This window comes from Diadema antillarum, unplaced genomic scaffold (genome assembly GCF_040938485.1).
Source record: "Diadema antillarum isolate AM-2024a unplaced genomic scaffold, OU_Dant_1.0 seq00000767_RagTag, whole genome shotgun sequence".
Lineage (NCBI taxonomy): Eukaryota > Metazoa > Echinodermata > Echinoidea > Diadematoida > Diadematidae > Diadema > Diadema antillarum.
This window is the reverse complement of record NW_027271657.1, coordinates 506,599-523,997: the sequence shown is the minus strand read 5'-3', so window position 1 is coordinate 523,997 and position 17,399 is coordinate 506,599. Positions and strand designations below refer to the sequence as shown.

Here is a 17,399-nt window from a genome sequence, read left to right as displayed (position 1 = left end):
TGATAACAAGCATTTTTCGTAGAATATGGATTGTAGCTTCCAGGACGAGAAAATGAGGATTATATTTTGATGATTTCCTGAATTAGCAATGAGCAACATAAAGAGAGGAGCACTAATCTGCTCTATCTCTGAACTTTGGTCAGAATGTGGGTTTTTTTTCTCATCACCGTGTTACTGCTTCTGAAGTGTTTTATTGACGATATTAAGTGGCCGTAAAATGTGCAGCCAAATTGTTTTCTGGTTTTTAATCATCTCCATGGGACCCATGTTTTCAATGATGATATTTGAGAAGTATTTTGTCCTTTGCGGCAACTCTGATACCACTTGGTTTCAGACAAGGGTTTTCTCTGTAACCTCCCAACCTTAACGTCCCGGATGTGAGGCAATAATCTGCACAGTGACTCCCTTCGAAAGGGGGGATATGCCTTCTTGATTGATCCCAAGCTCCTCCACTTAAAGTACTTGAGGTACAATCCGTCATTCTTGGCAACTACCTTAAGGTAATCGGCGAGCGCTTTGGGTGAAGCAAAGTCAGCAGCATGTATGTAGGAGCCTGGTGGAGCGAATTTGAGGAAGCTGACTTTTCTGGCGCCGTATACTACAGGAATGGTGTAATGAAGGAGGGCAGTTTGCCAGAACTGGTTCGTGATGTACTCTTGGCATTCTGCGTCTTCAAAGGCAATGAAAAACTTGTACTGACCCATTAGCATTCCACATTGTTCTGAATCCATGGGAAGACAAGTGAGATTGGTACAAGGGCCGTATCGGTCGATATGAATGTGTTTGGAGAGCTCGTTCAAGTATGCGTCTCGAGGCCAATATGTGTCCGTCCCACAGTTATTACCCATCCACGCCATTATTTTACGTTTTCCTGAATGATTTGGAATGACCACATTGGTGTCCATTGGTTCATCTGGAATGTAATACCCAAACGGTGTCGTCAGCTCAGATGCAGACATATATGTCCAAGAGAGATGAACGGGAAAGCTTCCAAGCTTGGGATTTAGTTTTATGGCTTTAAGTGGTGCTAACATCGACATGAAAACCCAGAGCTGGTTGGGTTTATGTAGGGAATCTGATTTCAGACCGTCTATCCTTCCTCTCAACGATGAAGGAGACAGACCAAAGATAACTACATCCCTGTGTTTGAGGTCAGTCTCATTGGCAGATACACTAACTTGGAGAGAGCATTGTACTTGCTTTGGCTCCGCATCACATTCAACCTTGATATCACGTCTATGACCAGCAACTTTCTTCAATTGTGACGTCAGACTAAGAAACTCAGACTGTCGACTCAGCAAAATTGGTTTAGCGAAGATGAGGACGTCATAGACGCACTCCGGAAGTGATCCGTCCGGAGCTGACAAGGCCACTCTGTCTTCCAGGGCTCCTTGGAACTTGATGACGTAGGGTGGATCGATGAGGTTGATGACTTGGAAGACGGCTACGACGGTGACGATTCCCAAGAAGAAGGCGTAGGGATAAAGACATGACCTGGACACCCATGCCTGTGTGCAGGAAACAGAAAAGTGCGTCTATCATATTGCTAAGAACTGTTCAGGATAACAAGTGATACAATCGAATAGTAATCTATCGTTCAGGTAATGAGTACAGCGAAATGTAAGCTCAAAACAGTCCTGTAGGTCCTACTTAGTCTGTCAGGTAGACTGGAGGCGAAATCTTTCTCGACGGAACTTTTAATAATATGAAATCGATGCACTCCACGCAATGGATTATAGTAAAGTTTCTGGAAATCAATCAAAGGAATTTCTTGTGTTTTCAGAACACCACGTGTGATTATAATTGCAGGGAATCTATGCCCAGATTGAAAGTTTATGCCCGGCCAATAACCTATTAATACCTCTACTTCTTGCACTGTCTTGTGGCCATCATTCTTAACATTTCTCGTGGTCTACTGACAGTCCATTCTCTACCCCATTTACTAATTCACGTCCTTAGATTTTTCTCCGACAAGCATCATTTTGTCACGTAGTCAACCCTTTCCCCCATCACCTAAATAATGCACTTTCACCATAAGCAGTGATATCATGTAACCACTCTATGTACAGTTCTTTCATGCTTTGTCTCCACATTAGCCGTGCCACGCATCCTTATTGAATCAGAAGTCGTAAAATAGAAACACAACTAGAAATGTCGCTGTGGCGACTGGAATGCCTCCGCCATAATGCATGGTTCTCCACTAGGTCTACGTATAGAATGACTTGACAATGCGTGATGGCAGTTTGACATAACTGGGAAAATATTAAAATGACATGTTTGTCCCAAATGTGTTGATTGTTCACTTTCCTTGAACCAGGTTTAATTTGATGACTGGCTATTGTCTATCAAAAAGAGCAGGTATTGGGGTTTTGAAGAATTTTACTTGACTTTTGATCCTTTATGAATTGATTTATTTCCAAGGTATGGAGAAAAAGTGTAATTTCAGTATTACATAGTAAAATTTTAGCATTTTAACATTGCATTTGACCCTTGACTTTTCACCCTTATAACCCTAAATTCCCATGAGAATCACTGTCAGGCAGTACATGCATACATATGTACAAAGCTTCATAATGATAATGATACCTTGAGCGATTTTCGAGATATGGAGGAAGAAAATGAAATTTAGCATGTTCACTTGACCTTTAACCTTTTGGCGAAAACCTTTCCAAGCAAATCTCTATTGGGTAATATGTGTATACACTAAGTTTCAGAAAAAACTTGCAGGCATTGCATGGATATGAGGGAAATAGTGAAATTTTGAGGAGTTGACCTTAACCTTTGACCCTTCACCCGGTGACCCCAAAATTCCCAAGATAATCTGTGCCAGTCAGTACATGTATAATTATGTACCAAGTTCCATGAAGACACCGTGAACCACTTCCAATATATATGGAGAAAAAAGTGAAATTTTAACATATTCACTTGACCTTTGACCTCTGACCTTTGACCTCATAGCTCGAAACTCTCTCTAGAGAATTATTGGGTAATACATGTATACACTAAGTTTCAAGAAAATACCTCCGGCATTACATAGATATGGGGGAAATAGTGAAATTTTGAGCAATTGACCTTGACCCGTCGACCTTTGATCTTGATCATGTGCACCTTTAAGTTGATAGGCACAACTTTTCCTACTCATACACATACATGCCATGTTTCATTAGGATACCTCAAACGGTTTTTTAGTTACCCTGCCCACAAGATTGATTACGGACGGACGGACGGACGGACGGAAGGACGGACAACCCGAAAACATAATGCCTCCGGCGACACTTCGTGGCGGAGGCATAAAAACATTTACGACATATTATTTACCAATAAGTAATTTAGCTTACCACCATTCTGTAATGACATTGAATAGCTGACAACATGACCATGGCGTAACTTACGCAGAAATCATTATTCGTTGTGTTTAATAAAAAGTCAAACTATAGCAATATAGCGGCAATCAGTCAACTTCTTGTTTGTTTGTTTGTTTGTTTATTTATTTTCTCAGAAAATACAAGGTGATAGTTCAATGATTTTAATGATATCTTCGTGTTTTCATTAAGGTAAAAGTAATGTTACCATAAGCACACAAAATTAGGAAATGCAAGTGTTAGTGACGTCACAGACAAGAGACGGAGCTGAATGTCTCTGCAGATTAGCATGATAACAGCCTTTGGAGTGAGGCAGGGAGTTAGTTTGTTTGTTTGTTTGTTTGTTGTTGTTGTTTTAAATCAAAAGGGAAATTGAACTATACCTCTCTCTGAAAGAGTATCATATTCGATCTGTTTTGAAAACTAGTGTCTTATCTGAACACGGATTGTTAAATTCGTATACTTGATGTATCGTAGGATGATTTTAGGAATGACATGGAAAGCGTTCACGTGTGTTAGTTCAGAGAGGTGGGAAGAGATCTTCCCATCTCTCTGGTTAGTTCCAGTATTACACTGTATATAGTAAAGCAAAATATATCTCTTTATGCCTCTTTCACAGTCACCATTGCTCCTATCAATATATTGCCTTGCTTTATATATACCCAAACATAATGGTTTGATTAACTCATTAGACATTTTTTCTCTTAAGTAGATGTAGACGTGTTAGAAGTGAAATAGGAAAGTTGGTCGCTCTCTCCCTGAGTCTCCCACTTTCCGGATTGAGTTAAAAGGAGACAGATGGATGTTTACCGTCACACAACTGACCAATAGCTGCATTGCCCGTCTGAGCGCCTCCAGAAAAGATTCCCATCTCGCACTCTTGGTGGCGCTTGTCATCATGATGCAGGTGATAAATTAGACTTGGTCAGGATGTCAGGAATCCCCGAAATCGGTTCGCGGCTTTTCATTGGGAACATTTTGAGTGTCTACCAACATCAGGATCTGTGATCATAGACGTCATAAAATAAAAGTTAGAAGCATTAATGCCATCAATATTTTTCATCAAATAATTCAGATACAATTGCAGGTTTTGTCCATTATCGGTATCAAATCATGCACACCAGGCTCGCTATATGGACAAATCGTATTGAAAATCACGTATATTAAACACACGCACTCAAACGCAAACGTATACATACACTAACAAACATACACATACGTGTAAGTATGAATTATACTACAATGTTTAGTTAGTTGTAATTTGGAAACATTAATTATATTGAATGCCACCGTAGGCCTTTAAGACAGCAATATAAGAACATGGCGTATACAGTGTTTCTTTACTAAGATGCATTCTGATTTGATGTTTACCTGATGATCCCTACACGATAAAAGATACATTGCTGTAATTTGTTTTGTGGTTCCTTTTAAATTTTGCAGATCTTTTTCACAGATCTTCAATGCAGGCTATAATTCCAATCACACATTTTCCACTCTGAAGTCACACTTCATGGTTGCGCTGCAAATTTGGGTCAAAACCCACACGAAAATAAGGACTGAGCTAAATGTATTTGTAATGCAATTAACGTAATTGCTCGTCAAGAGAGTGGCATGCAAATAAGATGGGATCAAAGTTTGATTTCTCTGTGAAACATTGTGGCCACATTGACATTACGATTAACGTCCAAAGGTTCAGAGATACGCCACAACAAGTGCATAACACTAAACTGGTCAATTATGGAGATCGGGGGAAAGAAGAAACTCCTTCATGCAATATGATCATGATGATCGAACATTCAGTTATGTGTGTGTGTGTGTGTGAATTGATACCACCTAATATGCAGCCACATAACGTGTACACAGTCATCCGCATGAGACACTCAGGAAATTATTATGAACTTCTTAATCAGTGTCTCGCATTTGTTACAGAAAATGCATCAGTTATCGTGATTCATTTATTCATGTTAATGATTTGATGAACGACCACGCAGAAAGTAGAAAGCATTCGTAACATCGATGCCCCATCGACAGGTATACAACCTTCTTAATATTGCCGCTGTGAACCAAGGCATGAAGAAATAATGATACCTGTACTGGATAACCTGTCGGTCTGTTGGCCCCTATGAAACCCAACCTGCCTTTGGGCAAACATAACTTGTTGACCAAAGTCGACATTTCAGTTCGTAGAAGTGGTTGCTTGGATCGAGAGGTTGGGCAAATTCATGCACGGCTGCTAGCGCACATACCTATTCCACACCTAGAAAGAAGTGGGGATAACCGTCTTATAGTGTGCTGCGTTTATGATCGAGTCTTCCTAAACTCTTTCCTCAACCTGAAGCTATTAAGACACCCATTTTATGCGATGTCCTTCTGCGATCAACAACTCCATTATCCTATTGTGAGTATGAAGAATCTGTTTTGACCTTCGTTTATTGTTCACATTTCTTGAGTAGGTTTCATCGAAGCAAGGAGCTGTTTTGAAGCTCCTTGATCGAAGTTAGTGCCTGGACTGCTTTAAGGCGTAAATGAGCAACACAATACGTGAGTTTTACGACCGTGTCGTATAAAGAGCAGTCTCAGGAAAGAGTTATTTGGCATTGGTAAAATGCCAAGTTATAATTCGGCCGTTTTGAATGCGAGCTCGTAAGGTCAACAATTGAATACTAGTAATGAATTCTGTCGAAGAAATCGTCCCTCTTTTTGATATTCCCTCACTCTCTGCATATCGTAAGACATTATGTCATACAATAATTATTGATATCATTATTGTGCCATGGTTTCGTCAAGCAACCTTACTACCGTTTACGGAAACGCATCTTTTTTTTAATTCCTTGATCTATTTCTGTTTTGTCAGTCTTGTATAATGTCCATTATTCCAGATTGCGTCGACATGTTATGGATCAGTCTGTTACTTCAAACCTTCTTTAAAGAGGCAAGACGAAAATGATTGCCATAATAGTTATAAAACGTCTCCATGATAAGTCACATTGAAAACGATATTCTACAAGCAGTACACATAGCGACATAGCTATCAATCCCATTACTGCAGTGGCAACCTATAATAATCAAATAAAACTTCATATCTTGCCTTAAAGGGGAAGGCTAGTAACTGATCAGTGGGAATCAGTGGAAATGCTGGGAGATAATTGTTCCAATCCTTATGGGATTCATTCAAGAGTTCATTGTATATCTATTGTTGTGTGAAAATGATTTGCTTCAGAACGGTCTCATATTCAAGTAATGTGCAGATTAATGCTCCGTCACTGACCAGGGACGCTAACCTGGAAGCACTAAACTGCACATTACTTGAATATGAGACCATTCTGAAGCAAATCATTTTCACACAACAATAGATATACAATGAACTCTTGAATGAATCCCATAAGGATTGGAACAATCATCTCCCAGCATTTCCACTGATTCCCACTGATCAGTTACTAGCCTTCCCCTTTAAGAAAGTTATACAGTGATAATACAGGTCCGGTCAATGGAGGCCCACTGATTTTCAAAACCACACCTCTGCATATACAAAAGTCAGTATGATTGTGATGATACATTATTACACACTGTATAGCAAAGTAAAGACCATGCCTTCTGCTGAACAAGGTTGTTTCGGAGAAGGACGAGTCTACTCTTTGCACTGTAGCCGGGGATTCCAATGGCATTTAACAGAGCGTCACGAAGCGTTGTCATTTGAATGTTTTCACAAAAACAAATATGTCATTTAGGGGTCTAGGGCAATTAGCCCCTGGGCAATTACCCTGCACCCTTCCCCTGGCCCTAATCCTAATCCTAATCCTGAACCTAATCCTATCCCTAACTCATACTCCTAACCCTAACCCTAACCCTAACCTTAGTCTTTACTCTATAAGCTTACCACTAACCAGTATTTAGTCGGGGGGTAATTGCCCTCTGGGGGTAATTGCCCGGATACGGTCATTTAGGCCTACAGCTAGCTAAACCACGAATACTTGCAACGTGACAACTCTCTTTCTTGGCTATTTGTAACAGCAGATATAGCGTGTTGCTAAATTATTATGAAAGTGCTCAAAACGTGTTGATATCAGCGCTATAAGGCAATTCCGATGGACCCTCATTTTTCATTGCCCAATGAATATGCAAAAACAAACAAACAAAGAAACAACACAAAATAAAATGCACTTCTGGACTTAAACCCATTTTCCTAGAAGACTGACACTAACCCTTGTCCAGGGAGAAAGGACTTAAACCTTCTGTTGAACAGTTAAAAGGGTTTAAGTTTTCCTTTACTGCACAACAGAAAGTTCGATCGTTTGAATCTTGCATTTAAATGGTGAGGGCTAAAATTGAGGAGATGAGAGCAGATGGCATATAATCATCTATCGTATATTGGTACTCCAGAGGAAAAAAAAAAAACCCAGCGAGTTTACACATTGTTCTCTAAGCTCATAATAACTCACGTTTCTTCATTATTCTGTATTATCACATAGATCTGATATTTGATTTTTAAAAATGCTACTAGAATAATGTGCACGATTTGTTTGTGTGTTGCTGTTTATTTTTTTTTTATCGCATCATTACAATGAAATGTATGAGTAGTGGGTTTTATGTATGATTGATCCAAATATAAAACCCACTTCACCTCTTTGCGCACAATCATGTCATAATTATACTGACTATTCATTTTCAGTGCTGACACATCGATTCCAATGCATATGACGTCATGACCCTTTACATTAGAATAATCGTATTACGATTAACCACAAATCTTGCAATAGTTGCAACATTGATGTGATTCATGCATTTGAGCATTGCAGTCAACTGTTCCTTTCAAATTTGGCCTAGTTAATACTACATAATTATGGCCGACAACTAGTGATTGCGATAATTTATGATCGAGTCCAGAACTACTTTGTATGTCACGATCACACTTGTATACCTCACAACTCAACTCAAATGTGCAGCCTTGTCCACTGGCTAACAGACATAACAGAGACGGTCGATACTGTACTATCCTTCTCTTTTCTACAAGTTAATCTCTGCTGCAAGCGGGAAACAGAAACAATAACCACACAGTCTAAAGACGTTCTTCCTCTAGGCAGTCTCTTTGTTTTATCGTGTCTCATCATATCTGTTAAATCCGTCTGTCAACAGCTATTATAATGCCGTCTCTATTTGCAGGCCATTCTTGTTGAATTGCATCCATTGTTTGTCTTCTTGGTTGAACTCCCTTTCCCATCTTTCCTAATATCTTTCTTGCCCAGCCCTTCCACTCTCGTCCCCTTACTTTCTTTATGTGGGCCTTTATCTTTTCTACAATCACTGTTCCATTGTCCTGCAATCGGAGTCAAGTGTCATAGCTTTTCTCAACTGAATGTTTACCCGCCACTTGTGACGTTGGAAACCATGGTCTCACCATCCAATGCGTTTGTGGGAAGCGGGATAAATATCAAGCACCATGCTGTATGCATGCTGTACCATTTATCAGGTGTACCAGAGTATACGAATGATAAGAACGAAGTACAGATAGATAGGGCCTATTACTAGTAATCGATCCTAATGGAAACAAATACTCAAAATACTCATGTTACTGACATTCTTATACCACTTTTGATGCTGGCATTGGTCATCTATATGTTTGTGATTATATTCATAGCATGTGGTTGATAATCCATTTTTTCAAGAAACGAATACACGCAGGGATACTATTTCAGTCATGACACTCTTTATTGTTGCCGTCGTCGTTGTTATTATTATCATCATTATCATCATTATTATCATTTTGATTTTTGAGGGGCGTATCATTCAGTTGTTTATTTACGCCTAGATTGAAACGTTGGATGCAATAGTTACACGTTTATTTTAAATGCGTTGTAAGGACGATGTAGTTATGTGGATTATTGAATGTAAAAACCCTCTATCCTCGATATCTTAGAAAATTATCAAGCAACATCTAAATAACGTGCGCCATCGCGCCTTGGGATAGAGATTTTATTTTGGTAAATCGGAATATCTGTTTACGTAGCAATAATAATCCGCTGTGCTGTATTATCTTACAAGTGTAGCTGCATAAATCATCACTTTTGACGGAAAGGGTTGTTATATCATTGATCAAAAGCATGATTTTATGATGTCATTTTGCACAAACCGACGGGAGCGATAGAAGGTGATGGCATCATCTAAGGAAATTTGCAAAGTGGCAGAATTGATTTGTAAGCAATATCACTATATTCCATTGCCTGTCGGTGAAAACACATGCAATTTTAACATTTGTTAATTTTCATATCCTCAGCCCGATTTTGATCAAACTTCTACATCTTTTTTTTTCTGATATTTACTCTATGAAAGTTCAAATGTCGCGTAGAATTGAACTTCATAGTATAAGCCTATTCCTTTGTCTCTACAAAGAGTGACCGTTGTCGTCACTTTAAAGAATAGCACTTTAGATAACACTTATTATGTTGAAAACATGTAATGCTAGTAGTGCTTGTTCTAAGCTTTACAGACCTTTTTCCCGAACCCAAATAAGATAATTAATCGAATAATGACTACTCTTAGAAAACCAATGTTGTCTTCTAGCTAGCGTGCGTATGACGATGTCCAAGTTTGTGATCGAAAACGCACATTTTATACTCGACAGCAACCAATAGCTTTAGTCTAGTTCACTTCTAACTAATTCACTTCTAAGGTGAGTTCTTTTTTTTCTTGCACTTAAAAAACAACAACATGGAAGGTCAAAGTAAATCAATAATCAATTATTCCGTCACATCCAGGCTGAGACAAAGCTACACACTGTACATAAACACTGCAGCAGTCCCGGGGAAGTATAGCCAGCGTAAAATCACAGTCAAACAGAGCTGTTGAAGAATAACTGACAGTACATAATAAGCTCTTCTAGAAGTGAACGTAAGCTGAGATTTAAAGCCAAGTATTGTTATCTTACCTTTGATTCATTTCCCATGTCTAGAAATACTGGACGCACTAGTCTTGGAACAACCAATAGGCTACGTAGATCGTGTCATGTCGCAGCCTTTCTAACTTTAAAATGAAAGAATGTGGGCACCTGTTTCTACGGACGCCTTCCTACCGTCAATCTTTTCCTTGAGTCCCATCTCTTAACTCACCAGATATTTTAAGTAAGGCGTATTGTTGACTCTTGTTTGCTTTTTCCCCGTAGGGCTGATATCCCTTGATTGAATGGAGAAAAAAAGTCGTGTGCCCATTCATAAATGACAACCGTAGGCAGGTTGAGAAAGGGGCCTTACAACTCCTTCAAGAAGCCTGGTAAACGTGATCATCAAGTGACAAGAAGACAGCAGCCTATCGTTACGTAATTAGCAGACCGTCCTTACTCTGGCTTAGCGCATAACAAAGGGCAAATACTGGTGTACCACTTGTTTGTTTCCCCAAATCACCTTTCAACGAACCGGAGAAATAATGCCTGTACAGCTAACAGGCGCTGCATGTGTTCGGGCATGTATTCGTAAGACTTCTATAGAATGGCCGACATATAGGCCTATGTCTGCTATGCAACAATGAATTGTTCACTATAGGCAGTGGAAGTGTTTTCTACACGAGGCCTTTAGCGCTGCTGTACAGATTGCTCCCTGAAGTGTAAAATGCGGAAGAAGGCGAGGCGTTTCAAGATGCAGGGCGCCGTGAGTAGTATATCAGACCTAGTACGGATGCATACTGCTTTTTCTCAGATCCGTAGACCGAGGTATTCATAATCGTGTCGGGGTATGAAGGGAACCCTTCAAATAGAACATGTGTATTTCTTAGCATGATCGCAATACGACCTGTGAATCGGATGATTAACGGCGTATGTATTCACCGGTCTATTATGTATACACTTCACCCATGCAAACATTAAGTTCCACGATTAAAGGTTTCTAAAGGAGAGTATGGTTACTCAAGATGTAATGCAATGTGATATTATGCAGTGTAATGACCTGTCGTTTTGTTGTGGGTACCATAATGGAAGATTTGATTATTTGTATCCTTTACGAATTATCAAGGCGATAATGAAATGCACTGTGGTGGGAAAATAAATAGCCAAAATATAAAATTGAGATACAGACGTATTGAAGAACGTTCCTTCCAGCCACTGTAGTTGATGTCTAAGTTTGAATCAATAAACACTAACCGTGGCATAATCTACTCTCAAGTACGGTTCCACAGACTCAGTGACAGTTACTATCTTAAAGTATTGCTTGAAGTGAAAATGCTTTGACGGCATATACAGCACTAAATGAAAACTCTTCCGAGGATCTTCACTCATGCAGTCATCTTCTCCGACAAGAGTCCATGAAAATAACAGGGGATTTGAGCAATATAATTTGTTGTGTTTTTATCTTACTCATTGATTATTTTGGATATAGAATCAATATGTTTTGTTTTCATTTGAAATATCCTGATCTTTTGTTATTTTGGTTTTCAGATATTGACGTTATTCTGACGGGAGACCGTTCCTGTATTCCTAACGTGACCTGATGAACGGAGAGTCTAGACAGCCAGACACGATGGGAGCCAGCAGAACGTGTAAAAGATTACTGGTAAACCTTTTTTTAAACATTTTTTACATTTTGCGGACAAGAACCCAAGCATTCATAATCATGATCAAGTCATGTGAATGTCAAATAATATTACTGTTGGTGGTTGAGTATCGGACATATGAATAAAAACTTTCAGAACTACATGATGTATATTGAAACTAAAATTTTCAAACATGCTTTTCAATAATTTACAAGATAATTTAAGTCTTTTTATTCGATCGTTAATTGTCTTTATTTCGATTTTCGATTTTTATCCAGAACACCTTCAATATGGCAAGGCTTGCAGAGCCGTTTCATGTTTAATTGATTGTTTTTCGAGGGTCCTGTTTGAGCATACACCGACATACTGTGGTACATTTATTAAGACAAAACAAAGTAGGGCCTACCATCGACAACATACTATAAAATGACATAAAGGTGACATAAGTGTCAAAATATAAAGATAACATGTAATATTTTACGTTTTAAGACAACATAACGTAATCAAACATTACATTTATTATATTCAATACGAAAAACATACCGAAACGTAGAAGTATACATAGACGTATATATCTTTCCTTTCTTTTCATATTTAGCATGATTCTTTTTGATTATCAGTTCAGAATCAGCAAACAAACATTTTGTTGATGATATGTAATCGTTAGATTATGATTGTCATTGTTCTGATTTCTGCAGTGCCGGCGAGTGAGTCTCCTCCATCTCAAGGCCACAGCTATAATTCTTGTCTGCATCTGTAGCTTCTTGACCTTTACTTACATCGCAGTACCGGGCACGGGGCATCACAAAAATGGCGCCAGCAGAGACAACGTTCGAACTAACCAGGAGCCAGAGTTACGTGATACACAAAACGGCGATGAAACGAGAACACATCTTGGAAAACGCCAATCAAGCAAAGTGTCTCGAAAATCTCATCTGCCTAAAAATGTTAAGCGTCGTTTATACATTTACTGCGAAATGAGAGCAATATTGACTTGGCACGAACTCCAGGACTTGGTTTTGTGCGTACGGGTGAAAGAAGGCGAGCCAGATACCAAGCCCTGTATGGTGCGCTGTCCTAACCATGATCAGCAATTAGAGATAAACCTTGGAACAGACTTGCAGGAAGCTAGGACCATGGATGGAATCTTGTTTGGTCTGTCTCCTTTCACCATGGTTCATTCTTTTCAAAAGGTTCTTGGCTACACACCACCAAACGACCAGCTGGTGGTATTTTACAGCATGGAGAACGCGCTACGTATGCATAAATGGAACTCCCGACTTGGTATCATGAAGTATCATATAGACATGACTTACGGTTCATATTCCAACATCAGCATCCCATACGCGTATTTCCAACCATACGAACACAAAAATACTAGCATGGTGAATAGGAACTGGCTGGAAGGAAAAACAGAGCTTGTTGCGTGGATGGCCAGCAATTGCAAAGAGGTTTTTTGGCCTCGAAATGAGTTCATAACCGAGCTTCAACGATTTATAACTGTCGACACGTATGGTCGTTGCGGAAACCTCACCTGCCTCCCGCGCCTATCTGAAAAGTGTATTAAAATGTTGAGAAAGTACAAGTTTTACCTCTCAATCGAGAACTCAGAATGTGACGATTACTTGACAGAAAAGATCTGGGCGTCGGCTCTCGAAAACGATGTCATCCCTATCGTGTACGGTCCACGAAAGGCTGACTATGAGAAGTATGCTCCACCAAACTCGTACATTCATGTTAGTGACTTTTCCTCGGTAGAGGAGCTGGCTCGATACATCCTGCGCGTGGCAGGCGACGCCAAGCTGTACAACAGCTACTTCCGATGGCGGGAAGATGGAACAGTCTTCCAAAAATACCCCAAGCTGCAGACGCATTACTTTTGTGACGTGTTACCTTACTTGGACTCTGTTCCAAATCACAGAACGCAGCTGAAGGACTCGGAGTGGTTTAACTCTTGCAGGCACGATATCAAGATCTACAAAAGACACAATTTTACTGAAATCCAACGGCTGAGCGAATGGAAACCCTGGAAGTAGATGTAAATGGGCCTGTATTTGAAGGAAACATGCTAATAAAGTAGAAAGAAGCTAGTATGCGTAGTACTTCCAGAGATCATTTCCAATATGCATTCGAACATCCTTAATAACTGTCTCATGAGTAACTCCGATGAAAAACTGAACGTCTGCAAGACCTCCAATACCTGCAATTCAATGCGTTGGTATCCTCAAACTTTTCTCAGGTACCCTTGGATTAAAGTAGGTATCGTTTACAGAAGAGCCCAAACCAGCGTTGGCTCTGAAACGTAAAACAAGAAGTGGCCAACTTAACAAGTGAAAATATCTCAGAAGGCCTAAATGTTCAAAGAGGAACCTAACGTGTACAAGGTCTTTGTGGAGAGCTCTAGAGATCCTCACACAGAGTTTACAGTTCGATTCCTACCCAGTGCATTACGTGTTATCCTTGGACATGGTGTTTCATTGGATGCACGTCAAAAGTCCGACACCCGAGAGTCATACAACTTATGAGCCGTACGATCCACGAGTCATAAAGTCCACGAATCATACGTGTCACGAGCTATACGATCTACCAGCTCAACACTAGATCCACGAGCTTGACGATAGGATAACAAGGCTCACTAGCCCGACACTATAGGCGAAACAGACCGACATGACACTACCGGGCTAAATGAACACAGTGTCGGGCTCGTGGGCCTTTTTTGCCTAATGTCGAACTCATGGGCCTTACCTCGTTTGCCTATCTTCAAGCTGGTAAGATTTTTTTTTTTTTTTTTGCGTATAGTGTCGACCTCATGGGCTGTATCTTAACGACTCGTTGGCTATTTGACTTGTGGGCTGTATGATCCATGGGTTAATTGTACGACTCATGAATCTTCTTTTTCCAAAGTCGAGATCGTGGGCCGTATGACTGTTGGGTGTCAGGATGACCCCGATGCATTCACGATGTCCATCTCGATGATGTAGATCTAAATTGTGCACTTGGCAGTGTTGGCGCCATAGCAATAGAAGGGATTACAATAAAGAGGCCACCCAAGCTATTTCAGGTCACAATATCATCGTCATTCCTATCTACAAAGTGTTACTCAAGATCCAATGTGGCCTGTTTTTTATTTCTTTGTTTGGTTGGTTGGTTTTTCTCTCTTTTACTTCAACGTGCATGTGCACAGATGACCAAGTTTTACTATTTATTTGATTGAGAGTCGTTTGCCTGGGATACAAAGAAACGTCTTGCTGGTATTTATCATTAATTTATTCAATATTTAAAAGTTTCTGTCAACTAAATAGGTTGGAAATATCATTGGATGTTGCAGTCGTATAAGATGATATACTGTAATGCATGCAGTGTGTAGAGGCAATTAAAGATTTAGATAGAGGGACACTCCACTTCACTCCACTCCACTAGGTTTTCAAGTTGGTGACACGACATTAATTGCTCCTGTGAAAATGAATCCGGTCTTAGAACTTAGGGTTAGGGTTAGGGTTGTAATAGGGTTTGAGGTTTAATTTGATGTGAGAATAAGGATTATTGTCCTAGGGTTATGTTTGTGGATAGAATTCATGTTTGCCTTAGAGTGCAGATATTAATGGGAGCAATGCCGGGTGTTGTGGCGTGCGCCTGTAATTCAGCTATACTTTGGGGGCCATCCGCAAAAGAAAACGGGCGAATGATGCCGACCCCTCGTGGTTCGCCCCAAGTGACTAGCAGTAGTCAGCAAACGGTATCAGCAGACACATTGTGCCATATGCTTGAATGAATGGGAGCAGTAACTGTCGCAGGAGAAGAAGAACAAGGAACCGCTCAAGTTAGACTACAATAGAAACCAAAGAATAAACTTAACCAAACGGAACGGTTCCATTTCTAACGCACAAACATGAACTACATAGGAATTCAAAGTTTCGTATGTTTTACAAAATCAGTGCTATGTGTTTCAATAACATTTACACACCCTAATAAGTTGAGCAAGACTTAAATGGTGTCAGCTAGTCTCACACTGCTTCAAACGGTTTGTTTTAACAAGATATCTGCTGCATAAAAGTCATCAACTTACTCCTAAAGTTGCGTTACCATGAACAACCATGATGTTACAAACAATCTTCAGCAGTATAGCTCGTCACTAGTTAATTTTCCATATATAAACATGATTAAAGTCTTATAAATGAAGAGATTTCATCATGTAGACGTCCAGCAATATGTCCAGCATGCATGTCAAAGCAGGGGTCAAAGTTTGTTTTTAGTCATTTGTTTACTCAATGATATTCATTTTTAATCTTATTTTTTCATGTGAAGAATCCATTCCCTGTGATTCTACATTGCATTATAAGAATTCCTAGAATTAACAAAGCGTTATATAAAATGTCTGAAATGGTATTGGGTGTATAGCAGTGCCATAAAAGAGCGACCTCTGACAATCCGCGATTGATTCTGAGTGCGAAAGATTGAGTTTTTAATATTTTTTTCGCACGACATGTATGTTTACACTGATGCAGCATTAAGTATGTAATAAAAATGTGAAGAAAACTCGATGATACTGAAATGTTTAGAGGCATGTCATTTTACGCAATTCCTACAATTACCTGCAATGTTGTTTGTTTTATTGACTTATCATGGGATCAATGAAATTGGACTCTCTGGAAGCTGAAAACTGACACAAGGACATGAGAATCTTGTGCTGGTCAATGATTTTATTCTGATCTTCTAGAATTATAGAAGTGCGGTATACCGTTAACGTTTTTAACATCACAAAAAAAAATCACGTATTATGTGAGGATCTCAATATGTAAAATGAATGTAAGAAATTGTCTCCTTACTCTGGTCTATTTAAGCTTGTAAATCTTAAAGGTAAACAATCATTCAATCAAAACGACTTTGAAAATAATGTCAGTTTCTTCTCCTGTTCGACATTAACTGTTTAATTGGTGCTTACAATATGAGACTTCGGTCGATGGAGAAAGGATATTCGCATAATAATGTCATTGTCTTTAAGTTGTTACTTTACAGCCCATGTTTTGAATGTGAACTTTCAATAGCACGTCTTATCATGATAGTGCCTTACTTCCAGGAACAGCAACTGTGGTTTCGTGTGAATCATGAACGTATAAGTGACAGCAATTTTGTGGCAAAGATTATTCCGACTGATGAGCCGTACGACCGGCCAAAGAAACTGCAGAGTCTATGAAAAAAAATGAGCGTCCATGGTCTTTACTGTCATAAAAGCGTGTAGTATGCAATTGCATAACAAGGTACTCCAACGAATGGCGAACAATGAAATACAATTTAAAATTTGTTAATGTGCTGCAATGGATGAGTATGGTCATACGTAACTATGTATAGTAGTTATGTGTGTGCGTATGTGTGTGCGTGTGTGTGCGTATGAAAATGTATGTGAGAACGATAACTTTGTATTCCATGACTTGTTTCTCAATTGATATTGCAGTAAAGTTATACATAAACCAGCATTAGAATTGTAAAGCCAATTTTGTTGAAAAACAACAATGCCGTATCCTG

General features: G+C 39.3%; 2 protein-coding genes across 2 annotated transcripts; one reads left to right on the top strand and one right to left on the bottom strand.

Moving 5' to 3' along the window:
* Positions 1–248: 248 nt before the first annotated feature.
* On the bottom strand, positions 249–4,259 carry LOC139738752 (3-galactosyl-N-acetylglucosaminide 4-alpha-L-fucosyltransferase FUT3-like). Its single transcript, XM_071649394.1, has 2 exons — positions 4,188–4,259; positions 249–1,508 (listed from the first exon to the last, which is right to left on the bottom strand). Exons 1-2 carry the CDS (start codon positions 4,257–4,259, stop codon positions 249–251), a joined length of 1,332 nt encoding a protein of 443 aa, XP_071505495.1.
* An 8,489-nt stretch (positions 4,260–12,748) lies between these two features.
* On the top strand, positions 12,749–14,005 carry LOC139738765 (glycoprotein 3-alpha-L-fucosyltransferase A-like). The gene has a single exon (XM_071649406.1). It carries the CDS (start codon positions 12,854–12,856, stop codon positions 13,910–13,912), a length of 1,059 nt encoding a protein of 352 aa, XP_071505507.1. The 5' UTR covers positions 12,749–12,853; the 3' UTR covers positions 13,913–14,005.
* Positions 14,006–17,399: the final 3,394 nt, after the last annotated feature.